The sequence below is a fragment of the Emys orbicularis genome, chromosome 22 (assembly GCF_028017835.1).
Source record: "Emys orbicularis isolate rEmyOrb1 chromosome 22, rEmyOrb1.hap1, whole genome shotgun sequence".
NCBI lineage: Eukaryota > Metazoa > Chordata > Testudines > Emydidae > Emys > Emys orbicularis.
This window is the reverse complement of record NC_088704.1, coordinates 19,439,563-19,455,660: the sequence shown is the minus strand read 5'-3', so window position 1 is coordinate 19,455,660 and position 16,098 is coordinate 19,439,563. Positions and strand designations below refer to the sequence as shown.

General features: G+C 42.4%; 1 protein-coding gene across 1 annotated transcript; it reads right to left on the bottom strand.

Annotated features, from left to right (window-relative positions):
• LOC135893357 (actin-related protein T2-like) lies at positions 1-4,984 on the bottom strand. The gene is made up of 2 exons (XM_065421152.1): positions 3,859-4,984; positions 1-1,139 (listed from the first exon to the last, which is right to left on the bottom strand). The coding sequence occupies exons 1-2, from the start codon at positions 4,982-4,984 to the stop codon at positions 1-3; spliced, it is 2,265 nt and encodes a 754-aa protein (XP_065277224.1).
• Between the last annotated feature and the right edge of the window lie 11,114 nt (positions 4,985-16,098).

Here is a 16,098-nt window from a genome sequence, read left to right as displayed (position 1 = left end):
TTAAAAACATCTTCTTTGGACAATGTTTGGTCCAAAATCCTTGTAATCAGCTGCAGTGATCCACATTTCCTTGAAGCTGGTCAAGGAAGTAATTACAGAAGCCCCGATCCATGCAGAAAACCACCTGTCTGTGGGTGCTATGATCTTTATAGGAACCCCTTTGGGGACCTGGTGTTCTAGTCCCTTAAAAATCCTCTCATCCAGCCCATGAAAGAGGGACGAACCACCCGACAGCACCATGTTCCCATAGAGAGTGTTGTGAATATTGACGTCACACTCTGAAACACTGTGAGCAATCATCCTATCAAGGCCTGGTGCATCGTTACCAGTGCTACCTGGCGCAAAGAGGATCTCTGGTGCTTGAAAGAGTGGGCTGCCAATACTGACTAGAGTCCCATCAGGCAGTTTATATTCTTTCAGGACCTCTTCTGGCCTCTTGGCTAATTCTTTGTGTGGATCAGGAGCCACGTAGCACAACTTCTCCTTGATGTCCTCTATGATAGTCTTCTTCTTCGCCAGGCTCTCAAAGCGTTGCCCACTTTCCACCAGGAGCTTCGCGAGGAACTCTGTGATCTCTCTGCCTGCGACCTCCAGCCTGGAGACAGCATGGGGTAAGTAGTACCCTTCGTAGACTGGTACCGTCTGGGTAACACCAAATCCACTGTCTATGACCAGTCCTGTGATGCGTGCTGAGGCATAGAGCGACAATATGGCATGGACAGACAGGTAGAAAGCAGGCACCTTAAACCGTTCAAACATCAGCTGAGTCAGTTTTTTTCGATTCTCCATTGGGTTCAAAGAGGTCTCAGTCATTAGCACAGGCCTCTCAGAGGCTTTCAGTCCCAATTCATGCTCATAGATATGCTTCCAGATCTTCTCCATATCATCGTAAGATGTAACTATACCATGTTCAATGGGATACTTCAAAGACAACACATCCTGTTTGTGCTGGGCTTCTTCTCCCACACGGCAGTCCTTCTGAGCTGCTCCTGACAGTGACATATTTGTTTTGGGGAAGCCAATAACTGTAGGAATGATGTGTCTTGGACCAATTTCTCCTGACAGGCCAGCTTTACATAGCCCTGATCCATTGTCAAAAATCGCAGCTGGAATATCTAAAGTTTGGGGATTAAACATCACTTCAGCTTTCCCCCTAGACCTTAAATAGTTTCTGAAAAAGCTGCTTCTGGGAAGCTTAGTTGTGAAGGTTTAAGGATGTATCTTCCCACTATATGTTCTCAGTTTTACAAGATGACAAGCTCTGCTAGTCAACAAAGTCAAGGACTGATGCTCCTAACTTTGACCAGGATTCAGGATTTTTATCCCCACTCATGTGGTGGCAAGCAAGGCATTTCCAGTGCTTCGTCCTGTAACACACAACAATGGATGAGCTAGATAATGATTGTTTGGTGGCCATTACAACTGAAGCAGATATATTCAAGGCTTTCAATGTATTAACTCACCTAGTCATAGGTATCAGGGAAATGATTAAGAAATGTAAAATATAGAATTTTTTGCAAGCAGATCATTAAGGATTTGAAATGCTCTTTGAATCAGAGAGCAATGTGCCATTTGCTTTTATAAGGCTCTGAGCATTTTTAACATTGAGACATTTAGGTACGTCGGTGCTTGTTTTTAAATGAGCTGAATCCTTTTCTGATCACTTATGCCAAACAGCACATGCGTCTCTCATGGGGATTATACCAGCTCCAGTGCCACTCCACTCACCTACACAGTTTTGTTGAGTTCTGATGTTAGCCAAGAATGTGGCAGTAGCTTATCATTTTGCTTTACCTAAGGGTGACTATATTCAGTAGGTTTATATACGTTACAGTGAAGTACAGTCATCGTCCTTGAAGAAATTCTCTCTCTCTTCCAGCTGCTGCTCTGGTGCCCCCTAGTGAAACGTGTGCTACCCAGTCTGGGGCACTGATGCACGGAGATCCTTCCTTTAGAAGATGGGCCCAGCTGTAAGTTAAGCAGTGTACTGAGTGGTACACAGAATAGGAAGATCAGCAAATGTGATGTGATTTTATCTTCTGCGGGAGAAGGCTCTAAGGGTAGGTCTACACTAAACAAACAAAAAAACCCACGGCAGCAAGTCTCCGAGCCTGGCTCTGCAGACATGGACTCACCCGACAGTGCTCAAAATAGCTGTGTAGATATTTGGGCTCAGGCTGGAACTCGGGCTTTAACGCCTGGGGAGGTTTTTGGAGCCCGAACTCCAACCGCAACATCTACATCGTTATGTTTAGAGTGTGAGCCCAAGGCTGAAGACCCAGGCTCTGAGACTCATTTTTGGGGATGGGGGGGTTGTCGTGTAGACACACTCTAAATGTCTATGTGCCAACAAGCAAAACCCCACCTCTTGGACTCAGGCCCTTAAACCCAGAAAGTCAATAACTCTCTGAAATGACCTAGAGCAGGGGTAGTCAATTATTTTTGTCAAAGTCCAAATTTCTTGGTCAAGGTATAGTCAAGGTCCAGACTCCAGAGAAAATAATAAAAAACCCAAGATGATAATAGTAATAATTAAATAAAAATATTTAGGGGTCTGTTCAAAAGTATCTGGCGGTCCGGATTTGGCCCATGGTCCACCTACTGACTATCTCTGACCTAGGGGCTATTAGTACAATTATGAACCATGACACTGGAAAGGAAAATGCCTTTTTACATGCTGAAAAGATAGGCTTCTCTTGGTATTAATTAGTTAAATAAAACATTAATTAATATTATTGATTTGTATTACCACAGCACTTAGGAGCCTTAGACATGACCCAGGACTCCTTTGTGCTAGGTGCTGTACAAACACAGAACAGAAAGAAGGCACCTGTCCAAAAGAGCTTCCAATCTAAGTTTGAGACAGGAGACAACAGATGGATACAGACAGGCGGCCAATGGAGGGGTGGGGTACAAGGAAACAATGGAAAAATATTGGTCAACACAAGAGGCAGTAGTATCCATCATCAAGATTTTTGTAGGCAATATGGCAAAGGAGAGTTTTAAGGAAGGCGGATAATGAGGTGGCTTCACAGATAAATATTACAGGAAGCTCCACCCAGGACGGTGGGACAGCATAGGACAAAGCACACGTCTTGTTCTCTCTGGAGCAGCTAAAGACCTCATTCTCATTATGCGCATGAGTAATGTCAGTAAAGGGGGTTGCCCCATCAAGGTCAACGTTTGCAGGATCAAGCTGCAGTACAGTAAAGATTTGGAAAGCAGAACTTTCATTTTAATGTTCCTTTAGGGTCATCACATTTGTTTACCATAAACTGGATCACTACAGCAAAGATAACAAAACATAAGCTATCCACACGGCCCCCATGACTCTCCAGCCCTGCTTTGTGTTGGTACATTAGGAGAGAAAAGTTCAGTCAGACCTGACTCCAATTCTGGTTTTGATTTTTTTTTCCTCCTGGTGGTAGGAGGAAGAGCATGTTGGGGCTACAGTATTCAGCCAGTGGTGAAAAAGAATGGCTCTCACTGCTTTAGGGTGACCCCTCTGGCCTGCTAAGGAACAGCATCCATGCCTCCGAAGGGAGTCCCAGCCAATACTGAGTAGAGACCAGAAGGATGACAAGTGCAAATGAAGATGTGAAGACGTGGAAGCAAGAAGTAGTTAGGGGAGGTGGCAGGACACTGAGCACCCTTTGAGGGTGATAGGAAAATAAGACACCTAACAGCCATTCTGAACAAGATGGTCTGTTTCTAATGTTTTATTTTCTGTAATGTTTGGTCATCCAATAAATACACAAACCGCTGTAGCATCTTCTGGTTCACATCTTGGGAGCATTTATTGAGCACTGTTTATTCGAATGAGACCATGGTTCAGTTGCGTAGTCTCTCCTTAAAAGCATTTTCTGTGTACTACAGCAGCACCAAACTCTTTGTAATCACTGACGGTGACCCACATTTGTTTAAAAGCTGACAAGCAAGTGAGGATGGAGGCCCCGATCCACACACAGTACTTCCTCTCGGGCGGTGCTATGACCCGTACGGCCATCCCGATGGGCACCTGCCGCTGCATCTCCCTCAGGATCCGTTCATCCAGTCCAGGAAATAGGGTGGACCCACCGGAAAGAAGCACGTTGTCGTAAAGATCCCTGCGAACATCAATGTCACATTTCATCACACTGTTGAAGATCATTTTGTGCACCCCGGGGGCTTCGATACCAATGTTAGCGGGCATAAAAAGGGTCTCCGGGGCTCGAAAGAGCTGATTGCCTATCTTAATGATATTTCCATCAGGCAGTTTGTATTCTTTGAGGATTTCTTCTGGCTTTGCTTTCGTTTCTTTGACAGGATCTAAAGCCACATAGCACAGCTTCTCCTTGATATCTTTCACGATCTCCCTCTCAGCTGTGCTCACGAAGGAGTGGCCACTTTCCAAAAGGAGTCTCATGAAGTATTCAGTGATATCCCTGCCTGCGATATCCAGCCTGGAAACTGCATGGGGTAAACAGTATCCTTCGTAGATGGGTACGGTGTGGGTAACTCCATCTCCACTGTCCATTACTATCCCTGTGGTGCGTGCTGAGGCATAGAGTGCCAGCGTCGCCTGCACTGCAACATACATGGCAGGCACCTTAAAGCCTTCAAACATGATCTCAGTCATTTTTTCCCGGTTCTGTAGGGGATTGAGTGGGGCCTCCGTCAGTAGCACTGGCCTGTCGCTAGCTTTGATTCTCAGCTCACACTCGTAGACATGTCTCCAGATCCTCTCCATGTCATCCCAGGACGTAACTATGCCGTGGTCGATTGGATAATTCAAACTTAAGACACCCCTTTTGGACTGGGCTTCTTCTCCAACATAAAATTCCTTCTGTCCTGCTCCTAGCATCGTTGCTTTGGCTTTCGAGCGACCAACAATTGCTGTAATAACTGACCTTGGCGCACTGTCCCCTGCAATACCAGCCTTGCATAATCCAGATCCGTTGTCAAATATCACAGCTGGGATATCTAAAATTTTAGGGTCAAACATTCTTTGAACTATTTGCTGCCCACCTGAAAGCTGCTTTGGGGAGATTTAATGCAAGCAGAACGTTTGATACTAAATGTTCTAGATTGCTGATGTCATATATGGCAGAGTCCTCTCATTCGCCCACGTTATCAACTGTTATGCTACTGACGAATGCCAAGGCAGTTTTTTGAGGAATTTGCAGTTTGCCATTTCTGCTCTCAAGTAACTAACAATGGACCAATGAAGTAATAATGGTTTTGCTGAAGAGTCAGCTATCAGGGCCTTACAGACTTGATTGCTGATCTCAGATAAATCCCTGAAAAAAGGCTTGCTTAGATTCCTAGATTCAGAGTATACAGGCCAGCACATTTCAGCCATTTACTGAACCCAATAATTTGTGTTTGACTTAAGCGTCTCTTACAGAAAGGCATGTCTTGATTTGACCTGATCCTGGCTGGAGCCTCTTGGTGCTACCAAATACAAATAAAAATAATCAACTGTTTACAGCAAAGCACAAATGTTCATAATGCCTCACCAACAACTAACACCCAATGCTTTTTTTCCCCACCTGTATTATTCCTACCAGGTTTTCTCCAGTGGCTGGTGACACTGTAAGAACTATTCTGTTATGAATATACAGTTTACTAGCTTTTTTTCATAAGCTCCATATGGACTCATTTATGGACTGTGAGCTATTTAAGAATCTCTTTGGAACCTGCTTGCAAAGTGCCTGCTTGAAAATAATTAAACTTCTCACGTGCACCCACACCTTAACTAATAATCTGCAAATATTGCCGACAGCTGTTGAAGATGGGAACAACTTCGCTTTCGTGGGGGATCAAACTGCATTTGCCTGTTTGATTTCTGAACAGTGCCTGCACCAAAAACAGAACCTTTCATTTAATTCTTTTCAATCCTACATGCAGAACTCTTAAAAAATATAATTTTTAAATGGAATGGGGCTACATTTGGTACTGGTTATGGCATTCTGTTTCTCGTCAGTCTTTGCTGTTACTTACTTTCAAAGCTCTACCTTACCTGCAAAAAATCATGGAAGTGAAAAACAAACAGGTCATTGTTGCAGATTTTGCTGTTTTCAGGAGACTAGCTTTCTTTAAATGAAGTTTCTAACACTCTCCATTGAAAAAAAAGCACCTTTCCTAAATGAACCTACCTATTGTGCTGCTGGCATATACGCCTGCTTGCAAACAAACATCCTTCTTCCCTTCTTAGCCTTTATAATTATAGCACATTCCAGGGGAGAACCAATGCTCCAAAAGTTTTGAAATATTCTCTTTGTGACATTTGACCTCAGTTTTACACCTATTTTTTTTCTTTTTGCTTTCTTTTTAAATTGTATTTTTGATTCAAGAAAAGGTTTCCAGAGGAAGATTTCTATCATTAATTTTGGAATATACTTCTGAACACAATCAGGTCTGACAACCCAATCCCAGTTACAGTGAAAATTTCCGTTAACAAAAATTACCATATAACTTAGTTTCGAATCCATGGCTGTTGCAATTTAATTGCTTCTCTCCATGGCTTTAAATCTAGGGCAGCTTCAAAGCGAAGGTGGCTTCTATTAAATTTAATTACTTTCTTTTGCAGCTTGCCCGGCAAAGGTGCCAGCTAGTAAATGAAGGTGGTTATGAATCAGAGGCAGATTCCAAAGAGATATATTTAAAATCTCTACTTAATATATAAATCCATGACTGTTAGTGCAGGGACTTTTCTGCCCCAAGTGAACTTAAAAAAACTCACCAAAACCAAAAACGTAACATCTGATAAGTGATCAACTCCATGCATGTTCTTTCCATTTCAGCCTAGATTCCACACATGTTCGTGTTAAATGCTGCTCTATCCATTTTAGCAATTTCTCTAATCCTCTAAATATTTGTGTACATATATTTCAATGTGCGGCACATTTATTTCCATGTGCACTTCTATATTAATGTCAACAGGTGTCCTAATCATTTAAGAGGTTGTTATATTCATCGCAATAGAAGCCCTATTTAGTTCAGCATGTTCTGTGTGCAGTTTACAGTGAAGTATTCAGTATAGAACATAATGTTTATTATTTAAACAAGGGAATTTTGACTGCAATTATAAAACAGTAGTTAGGCTGAGAGGTTGGAACGCCCATCTGGACCCAACATTGGCTCTCCCTTGTAAATCACCATAACAAGGTCATGCATGAATTACCCTTAACTTTCTTACTATTGTGTTTGTAACAATGTGTGTGAATTTGCTGCTCCTGTCAATTGGAAGTATTGGAGACTGAAGACCTCTACTCAGAACAGGTACAACATGGGGCAACAAAAGTTTCCTTATGCCCCCTTGACAATATGTTCAAACCTGACCTGGCAGGACCATATTTAGGAGTGAAAAGTTAGCTCTTTCTCCATGGTCCTGCAAGTCTGCCAACTGCTGTCAATTGTCAGGGAAATATTTGCCCACCAGAAATAGGTGAGATCACCAGTTTCCTTTCACACAGGCCACTGAAGAACAAGCAACTGGTAATGAACTGGCACCCAAGACAAAAAATCATTGGAAATATTTTAATATGTGCATTCTACAAAATTTCTGCAGACACCTCATAAATGGCGCCAAACTCATATCAACAGACACTGGATTTTATAAGTGAAAGGGCACAATTCACAAAAAAGTTAAACATGCTACTTATTGGGCATTCTTGCTTATTTTATTTGAGAAGTGCTGAGCGTACGGTTTCAACTGAAAACACCGTACACAGCTTTGTGCTTTGACCATTTCACCTGCCCAGAAATGCTCTCTCCCCGCCCCCAGCTAGCTAAACATCTCTCTGGTGGGAAACCCAGAATTCAGGCCGGATTCTGAGTTTGGAAGCCATACAAAACTTATGGAGTAAGTTTCACTTGAGGATTTGGCATTTCAAGGTAAAACAGTGGGGTGTGTGAAGGAAGTCCTGTGCTGACTTAAACCTAGTGAACCCTCATGACATCACTGAGTGCCCATGATGCAGATTGTGCAGTACCATGTACAATAAGGCCCCTGATCTAGAGCCTCTAGCTGCTACCAAATAGAGAGGAAGGATCCACTGGTTAGAGCCCTAGAGTAAGAATTGGAAGACAAGGATTCAATTTCTTGCTGTGTGACCTTGGGAAAGACACTTAACCTATCTGTGCCTCAGTTCTCCAGCTATAAAATGGGGATAATAGCATTTCCCTACATCACAGGGGTGTTATGGGGATAAATACATTAAAGATTGGGATGCACTCAGATACTATAGTGATGGGGGCCATCTAAATACCTAAGAAAGAGAATTTATATAAATAATGTATTGTTTAGTGGCTGGCCCAGCATTCAAGTCATTATGGAACTGGGCTGCAGGGATGTGAGCCCTTTTTAGGGGAAAAGAAAGTGGAACAAACTCTTATGATCTGGAATTGCTAGGGACTCTTAGCAGAATTTGCACAGCTCTAATGATCAGCCTGAAGCATGAGGAGTAAATGTCCTTTTAATACTGTTTAAGACAGGGTAGCTACCAACATGGTAGACAATAATTAAATTACCCATACTTTAGTAGAATAAAATCCAGACATACTGTTTTTATGCTGGATTCCTGCAGCAGTGAGTTCCACAGGTTAAGCATGCAGCACTGTTTCATTTTTGTCAGTTCCCCTTTTGATTTATACCTGAAGTTAAAACCTGGTGTTCAGTTTTATTCCATCAGACTTTTAAATACATTATCAATTCTCCCAACTCTTCTCCGTGTTATTATCCCACTGTCTACTCATTTTCTTTAAGCTTATGTGGATCTCTTTGTTCTCATCTGAATCTTCCTTGAAGATAATCCAGACTGAGCAAAATATTGGAAGGCTGGAAGAGGAAGCTAGACAAATTCAACCTAGAAATAAGGTGCAAATTGTTACCAGTAAGGGTAATTAACCACTGAAACATTTTACCAAGAGTTGTGATAGATCCTCTATCACTGGGAATTAGGATGTTTTTTTCCTAAAAAGATGGGCTCTAATTCAAACAGAAATTAGTTCAAGGAAGTCCTATGGCCCAGGTCATACAGGAGGTCAGACTAGATGATGATGGTCCGTTTTAGCTGAATCTGCCCCATGGGAGGGCATAAGGTTTACATAGCATCATTATAATATAACTGTACATTGTTTATACAGAGATGAATACAACTGGAACCTCTGAAATGCTAACCTTGCATCAGAGAGATGCTCAGAACATGCCATGTGCTCAGGGCACATTATTGTTAGTCACAAGACTGCCAGCAGCATACCCTAGGTTAAATCCTGGTCCTGCGGAAGTCACCGGCAAAGCTCCCTGGGATTTCATTGAAAGAGGACTGGGACAAGGAATTTTGTCACTAACCAAACCCATTCCAACTCTGGTACTTCCTCAAATTTCTACAAGCAATCACATTTTACAGTCTAACACAGTGCTTACAAAAAATCTCAGACACGTTGCTCCAAGCAAGAAGTGACAGATCCATCATCAACTTGACAAGTGGCTTGATGAATTGGTGTTAATTTCTCTCCCAAATAACAAATGAGCTTTGTCGGGCAAGACACAAGTGCCAGTGTGTCAGGGTCCCTTTCCCTCCCTTTCTTCTCATGAATACCCTATTAAATGTTTATTATTTGTGTGAATTATAGTTTCCATGTTTGCTTTTATGGATGGGGAGAATGGGCCCTGCGTTCGTTGGCCGGGCTAGCTCGTTTTTATATTTGACATCTGTGATAGTGTGTTGCACGACAGGATGATTGATACGGCTTTCAAAATGGATTAAGCTGCAACTTTTAGATTTCAGTGAAGCTTCAAAGAAAACATATTTCGGTGCCTTTTTTTCATGATGGACCTTCCTTGTTAACCATTGCATGCTGCTAGAGCACCGAGTCAATTGCCAGGGCAAATATACTTTGCTCTTATTTAGAAGGATGTAACCATAGACATGAAGACATCATGCCAAGGGAGCAGAGTACATTCTGTGCCTGTGTCTCAAAAGAGGATTTTGCAGCATCCCTTTGATATTTGGACAGAAAATTAGTAGCTGACGTCTGTTTGGAGTTGCAATTTGAGAGAATGCTTCCAGACATTAGCGCCATTCAATGGATTAAAAAGGAGAAAATAAAAGAAATAATGAGCAATGATGGAGAAGATCTATCTTAAGGCAGACAGAGCAGTCATGTTGTGTATGAAATCATGTTGCTCTCTAGTGGCTATCCCAGATAATATAAAGGACCTATTACTACTGCTGGCAAAGGGAGATCTCTTTTAGGTCAAGTGCTAGAGGCCTGTGGTTTATGCAGTCGAAAGACCAGAATTCTAGTCCCACCTCCCCAGTGCGAGCATGGGACCTGTGCACACCGTGCCTGTGTGGAGTGTGTGGATTTGCACGTCCTAGGGCAGCTGAAGTGAGCGTTTCCGGGGAGATGAACAGACAGACATGGGTGTTTTCTCACAGAGTGAGGGCGTCTCCACTAGGAGAAACTGGATGTGAGAGAGCGGAGCAAAGGGGGAAGCAACACAATGCACAGTGGGCAAGCAGGTGAGGAAAGCTGGTCGCATGATTTTCTGCATACCCAGATTTCAGACACTTTGGCAGCATTTTGAACTCATTTTTGTGAGCACCAGATGGACAAAGTCCTCCTCTCCAATTTTCACTGCACATCTTTGATCTAAAATATTGGTCTCTACTACAAAATCTGCCACCATTCCAAGCATGGAGCACCTATTAATGCTGTAAGGATTGCCACAGTGGTCCATCTAATATAGTGACCCCCGTCTGACAGTGGCCAGATGTTTCAGAGGAAGGTGCATGGAACCCTGCAGTGGGCAATTAGGAGAGCCTTTCCCTGGGTCAGCTCTTGGCCTCACTGATATCTTGTGGCAATGAGTTCCGCAGGGTAACTTTGTAGCAGAGATGCATTGAAGAATTTGAAATAGAGATCCAAGGTGTGGAAGAGAGAAGAATTTTAGTTAAAATGGGCCTGACCTTACATTCTTTGTGCCCCCAACTCTCCATGAAACCCATCAGAGACTGGGGTTGCACATGCCAGAAATGCAGGGTTCAGTCCTTGTTGCAGGCTAAGCATTGGATATTTTTAAATAGGCAAAGTAAGATGAATGTTTTAAGACCAACTCTGTTATTCTGGAGAGGTGAAGTTCCCCCCTGTGCAGAAGGACAGCACAAAACAGAATTTAAGTGGCACACAACTCCGGCATTGCCCTGTACACAGAGATGGAATTCCCCCTAAATTTGTTCATAATCTCTAGTAAATCCTCTAGATTTTAGCTCTATAAAATGAAACAGATTTACAAAACCCAGCTCCAAAACCATGACCAGTGCTCACTGCTGCAAAACACTTGCTACCAAGGGTAGTGCTTCCTATCACACGTAGTCCCGTTGAAATGGCATAGTAGCAAGACGTGTGATTGGCAGTTTTTGCAGGATCACACCTTTGTTATGCGGAAGCCACAAAACTGCATTGTGCTCCCTCTGCTGACCCTGCAGATGTGTTTCAGTAACAAACTTCCTTCGCTGAGCTTTGTGTGGCAGCAACGATTGATGCCGGCAAAGACAGGAGACAGCTCTGAGCCTGATCCAACTTCTATGGTAGTCACTGGCTCAGGCCCTGTGCAAATTGAAGTTGCTGCTAAACGAAAAGAGGTGTGTTAATTTCAGCTGCATACAAAACACTGGGGAGGAAAATAAAATCAATGTTTGCTAAATAGAAAAGAAGATCTAAATCAACAGGGAAAGTGTTTATGTTCCAGCTCCTAAAAGGTATTCTGGAAAGTGGAAACAAATTATAAACTATACCACAAAAATAAATACATCTCACTGTCCTTGTAAGGGCAACTTAAATTACCATGTTGGTAAATTGGAATGTCTTTAGGGATACAGATCTGGTCTTCTACTCTTTACATTAAGTATGGGGGGGGAGAGAAAGGGTCTGGAATTAATAGTATCATCTGAAATGTAACAAACCCTGCTAGTGACAAACAATCAGGAAGGTTCAAGCCCCAGCAGGATTCAGATTTAATTCAAACAGCTTGGAATCCAGCGTCACAAAAGCCACTTAGAGTTGCATATTTTCCATTTTGGGAAAATAGATTTAACAAAAGAAAGAAAGAAAGAAAGAAAGATGGGAGAATGAACCACACACCTCAACCCTGTATAAACAAATGTACAAATAAAAGCCTGGCTGAAAATCCACATATTTAAAATGATAGACTTGATTATCTGAAAATTGAGAAAAAGCAGAAAAAGACTTATTTACTTCCTCCATGGACAGTATCAAGAAAGGGTAAAGGAATTTCACCCAAGTGTGTTCCTTCTGCTCAGCCATGAATTAACCCTTTCTGTTGCTACGGGCAAAGGGTAAAAGTGATGCCTCCTGGGATGCTCACTGAAAGGCAGTAAAAATACTGGCTCCCGTCTTCTATAGAGTGCCCAAAAAACTGGTGCCAAGAAGGGATGGGTTTATGATTAAGCCACTGGATTGGGAGCCAAGAGATTGGTCAGTTCCCAGCTCTGCCACAGACTCCTTCTGTGACCTTGGTCAAGTCACTCAGTCTCTGTGCCTCAGTTTCCATCTGCAAAATGGTGACAATAATCCCACTCTGAGTCTGCCTAATCAGTTTGGATTGTAAACTTCTAGGTCCAAGACTGTCTTACTTTGTTTATGTACAGTTCCTAGCGTATGTACAGTATCAAATCTCAACTGGGGCACTTAAGCTTGACAGCAATACAAGTAATAAAATAATATTCAGCAGAGATAAAATGTTGAACATCTATTTAAAAAAAGAAAGGCAGAGAGCCCCATGCAAAAATCCTCACACCTGCTTGCAGCCATATTTGTGCAAATAAAGTATGCAACTGTGTACCCAGGTGGATATTTAGGCACCTAGACACTCATCTGAGCATGCAACTGCCCATTAGTCACTTTCTCCCAGCTGTTGTCCCTTGTTGTATGTATCACTTCATGTATGCTTAATTAACGTTGCTGGTATGTGTGTCACTGAAGTTAATGGGAGCTTTTGATTTCAGTGGGTATAGGATCAGGTCCTGAGTGAAAAGTAGATTAAGAGCCATAGAAAGGAAACTTGAACTCCTCTTACCCATGAAGAATAACTATTCATTTAGGATTAAATTTGCAATTAACCATTTTGGAGTCTCATTGTTACAAGTTAGCCCTATATAACCAAGTGCCACCAGGCTGTGTTTTAGACACAAATGATTTAAAGTTGTGTATGAGGTGTGAAAGCAACCAGTGCAGAGTTTTTGTAATCCAAAGTGCAAGGCATTCACATTAACTAGCATTCAAGTGTAATATCACTGGAGCTTGGCCAGTGATATAGGTCAAAACTCAGTCACATGTCTTGTTACTCGGTCCTGAACATCCTTCAAATCCAGCTAAGCAAACAGCTCTGAAAATCCTTTGCCAAGTGCCAACTCCAGCTGGCATCCTCATGGATTTTACTGTACAGCTTATTACAGTCTGAGGTTATGAAAAGTTTACTAATGAAAAACATTTCAGGATACTGTGCCAGCAGTTTAGGCCAGGGGAAGAGCTGTAATGATGCGAGCATATATAACTTTGGTGGAAAGTCTGAAACATCCGTTCCACACCCTGAGAGCAGCATCTGTTTATAAATCCCAACAATTCTGGACAAGAGCAATCACATGGATTTCTTCTAAGATGTTTATGTTTTGCTTTCTAAATATTTAAAACCATTGATAAAATTAAAGACAAAACTTTCATAATACTTCGCTCCTTGGTTATTTGGTTCATTTTTAGTTTGCAGGGAAAGTGCGTGTTATGTAAACACGAACTCGATACAGCTAACAGGGTGTGAGAGCACCGAGGAACAGGGCATGTCAGCAAAATGTTTGGATAACTAAGAAAACCTCTTTAAGTGATCCTTCTGAAGGCCTGTTGTGAAATAACACTTGATTCCTAAGAAAGAACCATTTAAACTGAGTGTTATTTTTCACAAGTCAAAAGGGCCAATCACGCTTTCTCTAATAAAGCTACAAGAACTACTGATCTAATTTTCATTAAGAGAAAAGCATATTCCTTTTGAGCTATTACATTTCCCACACGCAATTTCGCCAATGGTTGGCACCTCATAAGCATTGTATATAAAACTTTTATCTACCTGATTGTTCAGAGCAATATTTAAATGATATTTTAAGGTGCACCCTTTACAGGTGTCCACACAGCAGTAAGCAGCATGGGCAGTTAATCTGGTTTGTTATTGCGGCATTTCTGTCTTCCTTACCTTTTCTATGGTTCAGTTACATTTGAAAACTCAAAATTTGCCCTCGGACACAACCAGACAGCTTCCACTGAAGTCAGCAGAAGTGGAGCAGGCATATCTGAAGACAGAACCGGGTCTTACATGGTTTCATTCTTCCACTGACATGCAAAGGAGTTGAGGGTAACTCCTATTAATACTAACAGGAATCTCCTGGCCAGTAGTCGGAGACTGTTCCACATCTGCTCCCTTCTGCAGGGTAACAGTAAATCAGGTGCTTTGACTCCAGTGGAGGCTGATTTACACTAGCTGATGATGTGGCCCCCAGAAATGTCAAGTGCTGCCAGCATGCTTCTTGCTGCCTCCAAGGTCGAGGACTTTTTAAACCAGTGGCCGGTTTATGATCTGACATCAGCGAACGAAATGATCAGAAAACAGGCAAAGAGGGGCTAAAGACGGGGGGTGGTAGACTGGTAACCGACGTTATTGGGAGACAGGCAATGTTTACACACACAGACAGAGACTCAGTTCAACTATTGTCAACATTAGGGAGAGGGAAAAGGAGAAAAATACACTGGGTTCTTGCACTAGGGAGTTTTAAAAACCTTCCCAACCACTCTGTGGTTTTTTTTCTTCCTTTCATTTGCTAAGTCCTTCTTTGTCTGTTTCCTCCCCTGGCATCCAACCGGACATTACAAAAGGATACCTTGTTGCCATCCCATGGGATTTCTGGCAGAATATTCAATATTAAAAATTGAACAAGAAGTCAGAGGTCCTCCTAATGCAAGCAAGCCCTCTGCTCTCATTCAACCAGGACCCGATTTGGATGCAGTGTGAGTGCAGAGGGGTGTCTGCCTATCCACCAATGCTATCCATCACTTGATAGACCTTAGTCTTCCAAAACTCTTGGCTTCCCTCACGTCTGAGTGTTTTTAAACTAGCCTTAATGTCATAAATCAAAGTTGTCAGCACTGGAAGAAAATTAATGTGAGAAGTTGTTCAAAAGGCCACCAGCCATGTACACTCTGCACATACAGTATGAAGCCAGACTTCCTAAATGACTTGGCTTTCCCCTTTTATGATGTTTCCCTGTGTGAGTATTTGCTAAGTAATGTGTGTTGGACGAGCTGCCTGTTCTCTACAGGACAGATCATGGCCTAGAACTTCTATTGAAGGAGCTGCTTTGGACCTTCTCATGCAATCCACTGAATTCCCTTTGATTTCAGAAGGTGTTGAGGATACTCTGTATCTGGCAGGCTCTGATTCTTACACAGGTCCAAGATTTGGATCCAGATTTGGAACAACCTAAAGTCTGGACCCGGGATTTTGGTTTGGACCCATTACAGCGCGAGGGGCCAACCCAGTCCAAACAACCCTTTTCCTATGCCCTGTAGCAGGGGAGCGTGTTGAATTATTCATTGTGAGTGATTTATCCAAAGAAGGTTGTTGGCATTTGTGCTGAATAAATAACAAAATATATTTTTCCCTGTTACTTGACCAGCTCTACAACAGCACAGGACTTCAGGGCACTTATTTTCTGAAAGCTTCTCTCCCAAGGTTGAGAAAAGAACACTTAGGAAATAACTTGGTGCCAATCTGCTAAGGCCAGTGGCTTCAGGGTGAAAGAACAGTCCATGGGTTAAGATGCTAGCATGGAACTCCAAAGCCCATTGTTCAATCTCCGGGTCTGTCATGAGCTTCCTATGTGATCCTAGGCAAGTCCTTTAGTCTCTGTCTGTAAGGTGGTGGTAATAGCACTGCCCTACCTCACAGGGGTGTTGTGAGGATACCTACATTGAAGACTATGAGGTGCTCAGACACTGTGGTGATGGGGCCTATATAATCACCTAAAATAGAATAGTTTCAAAAAG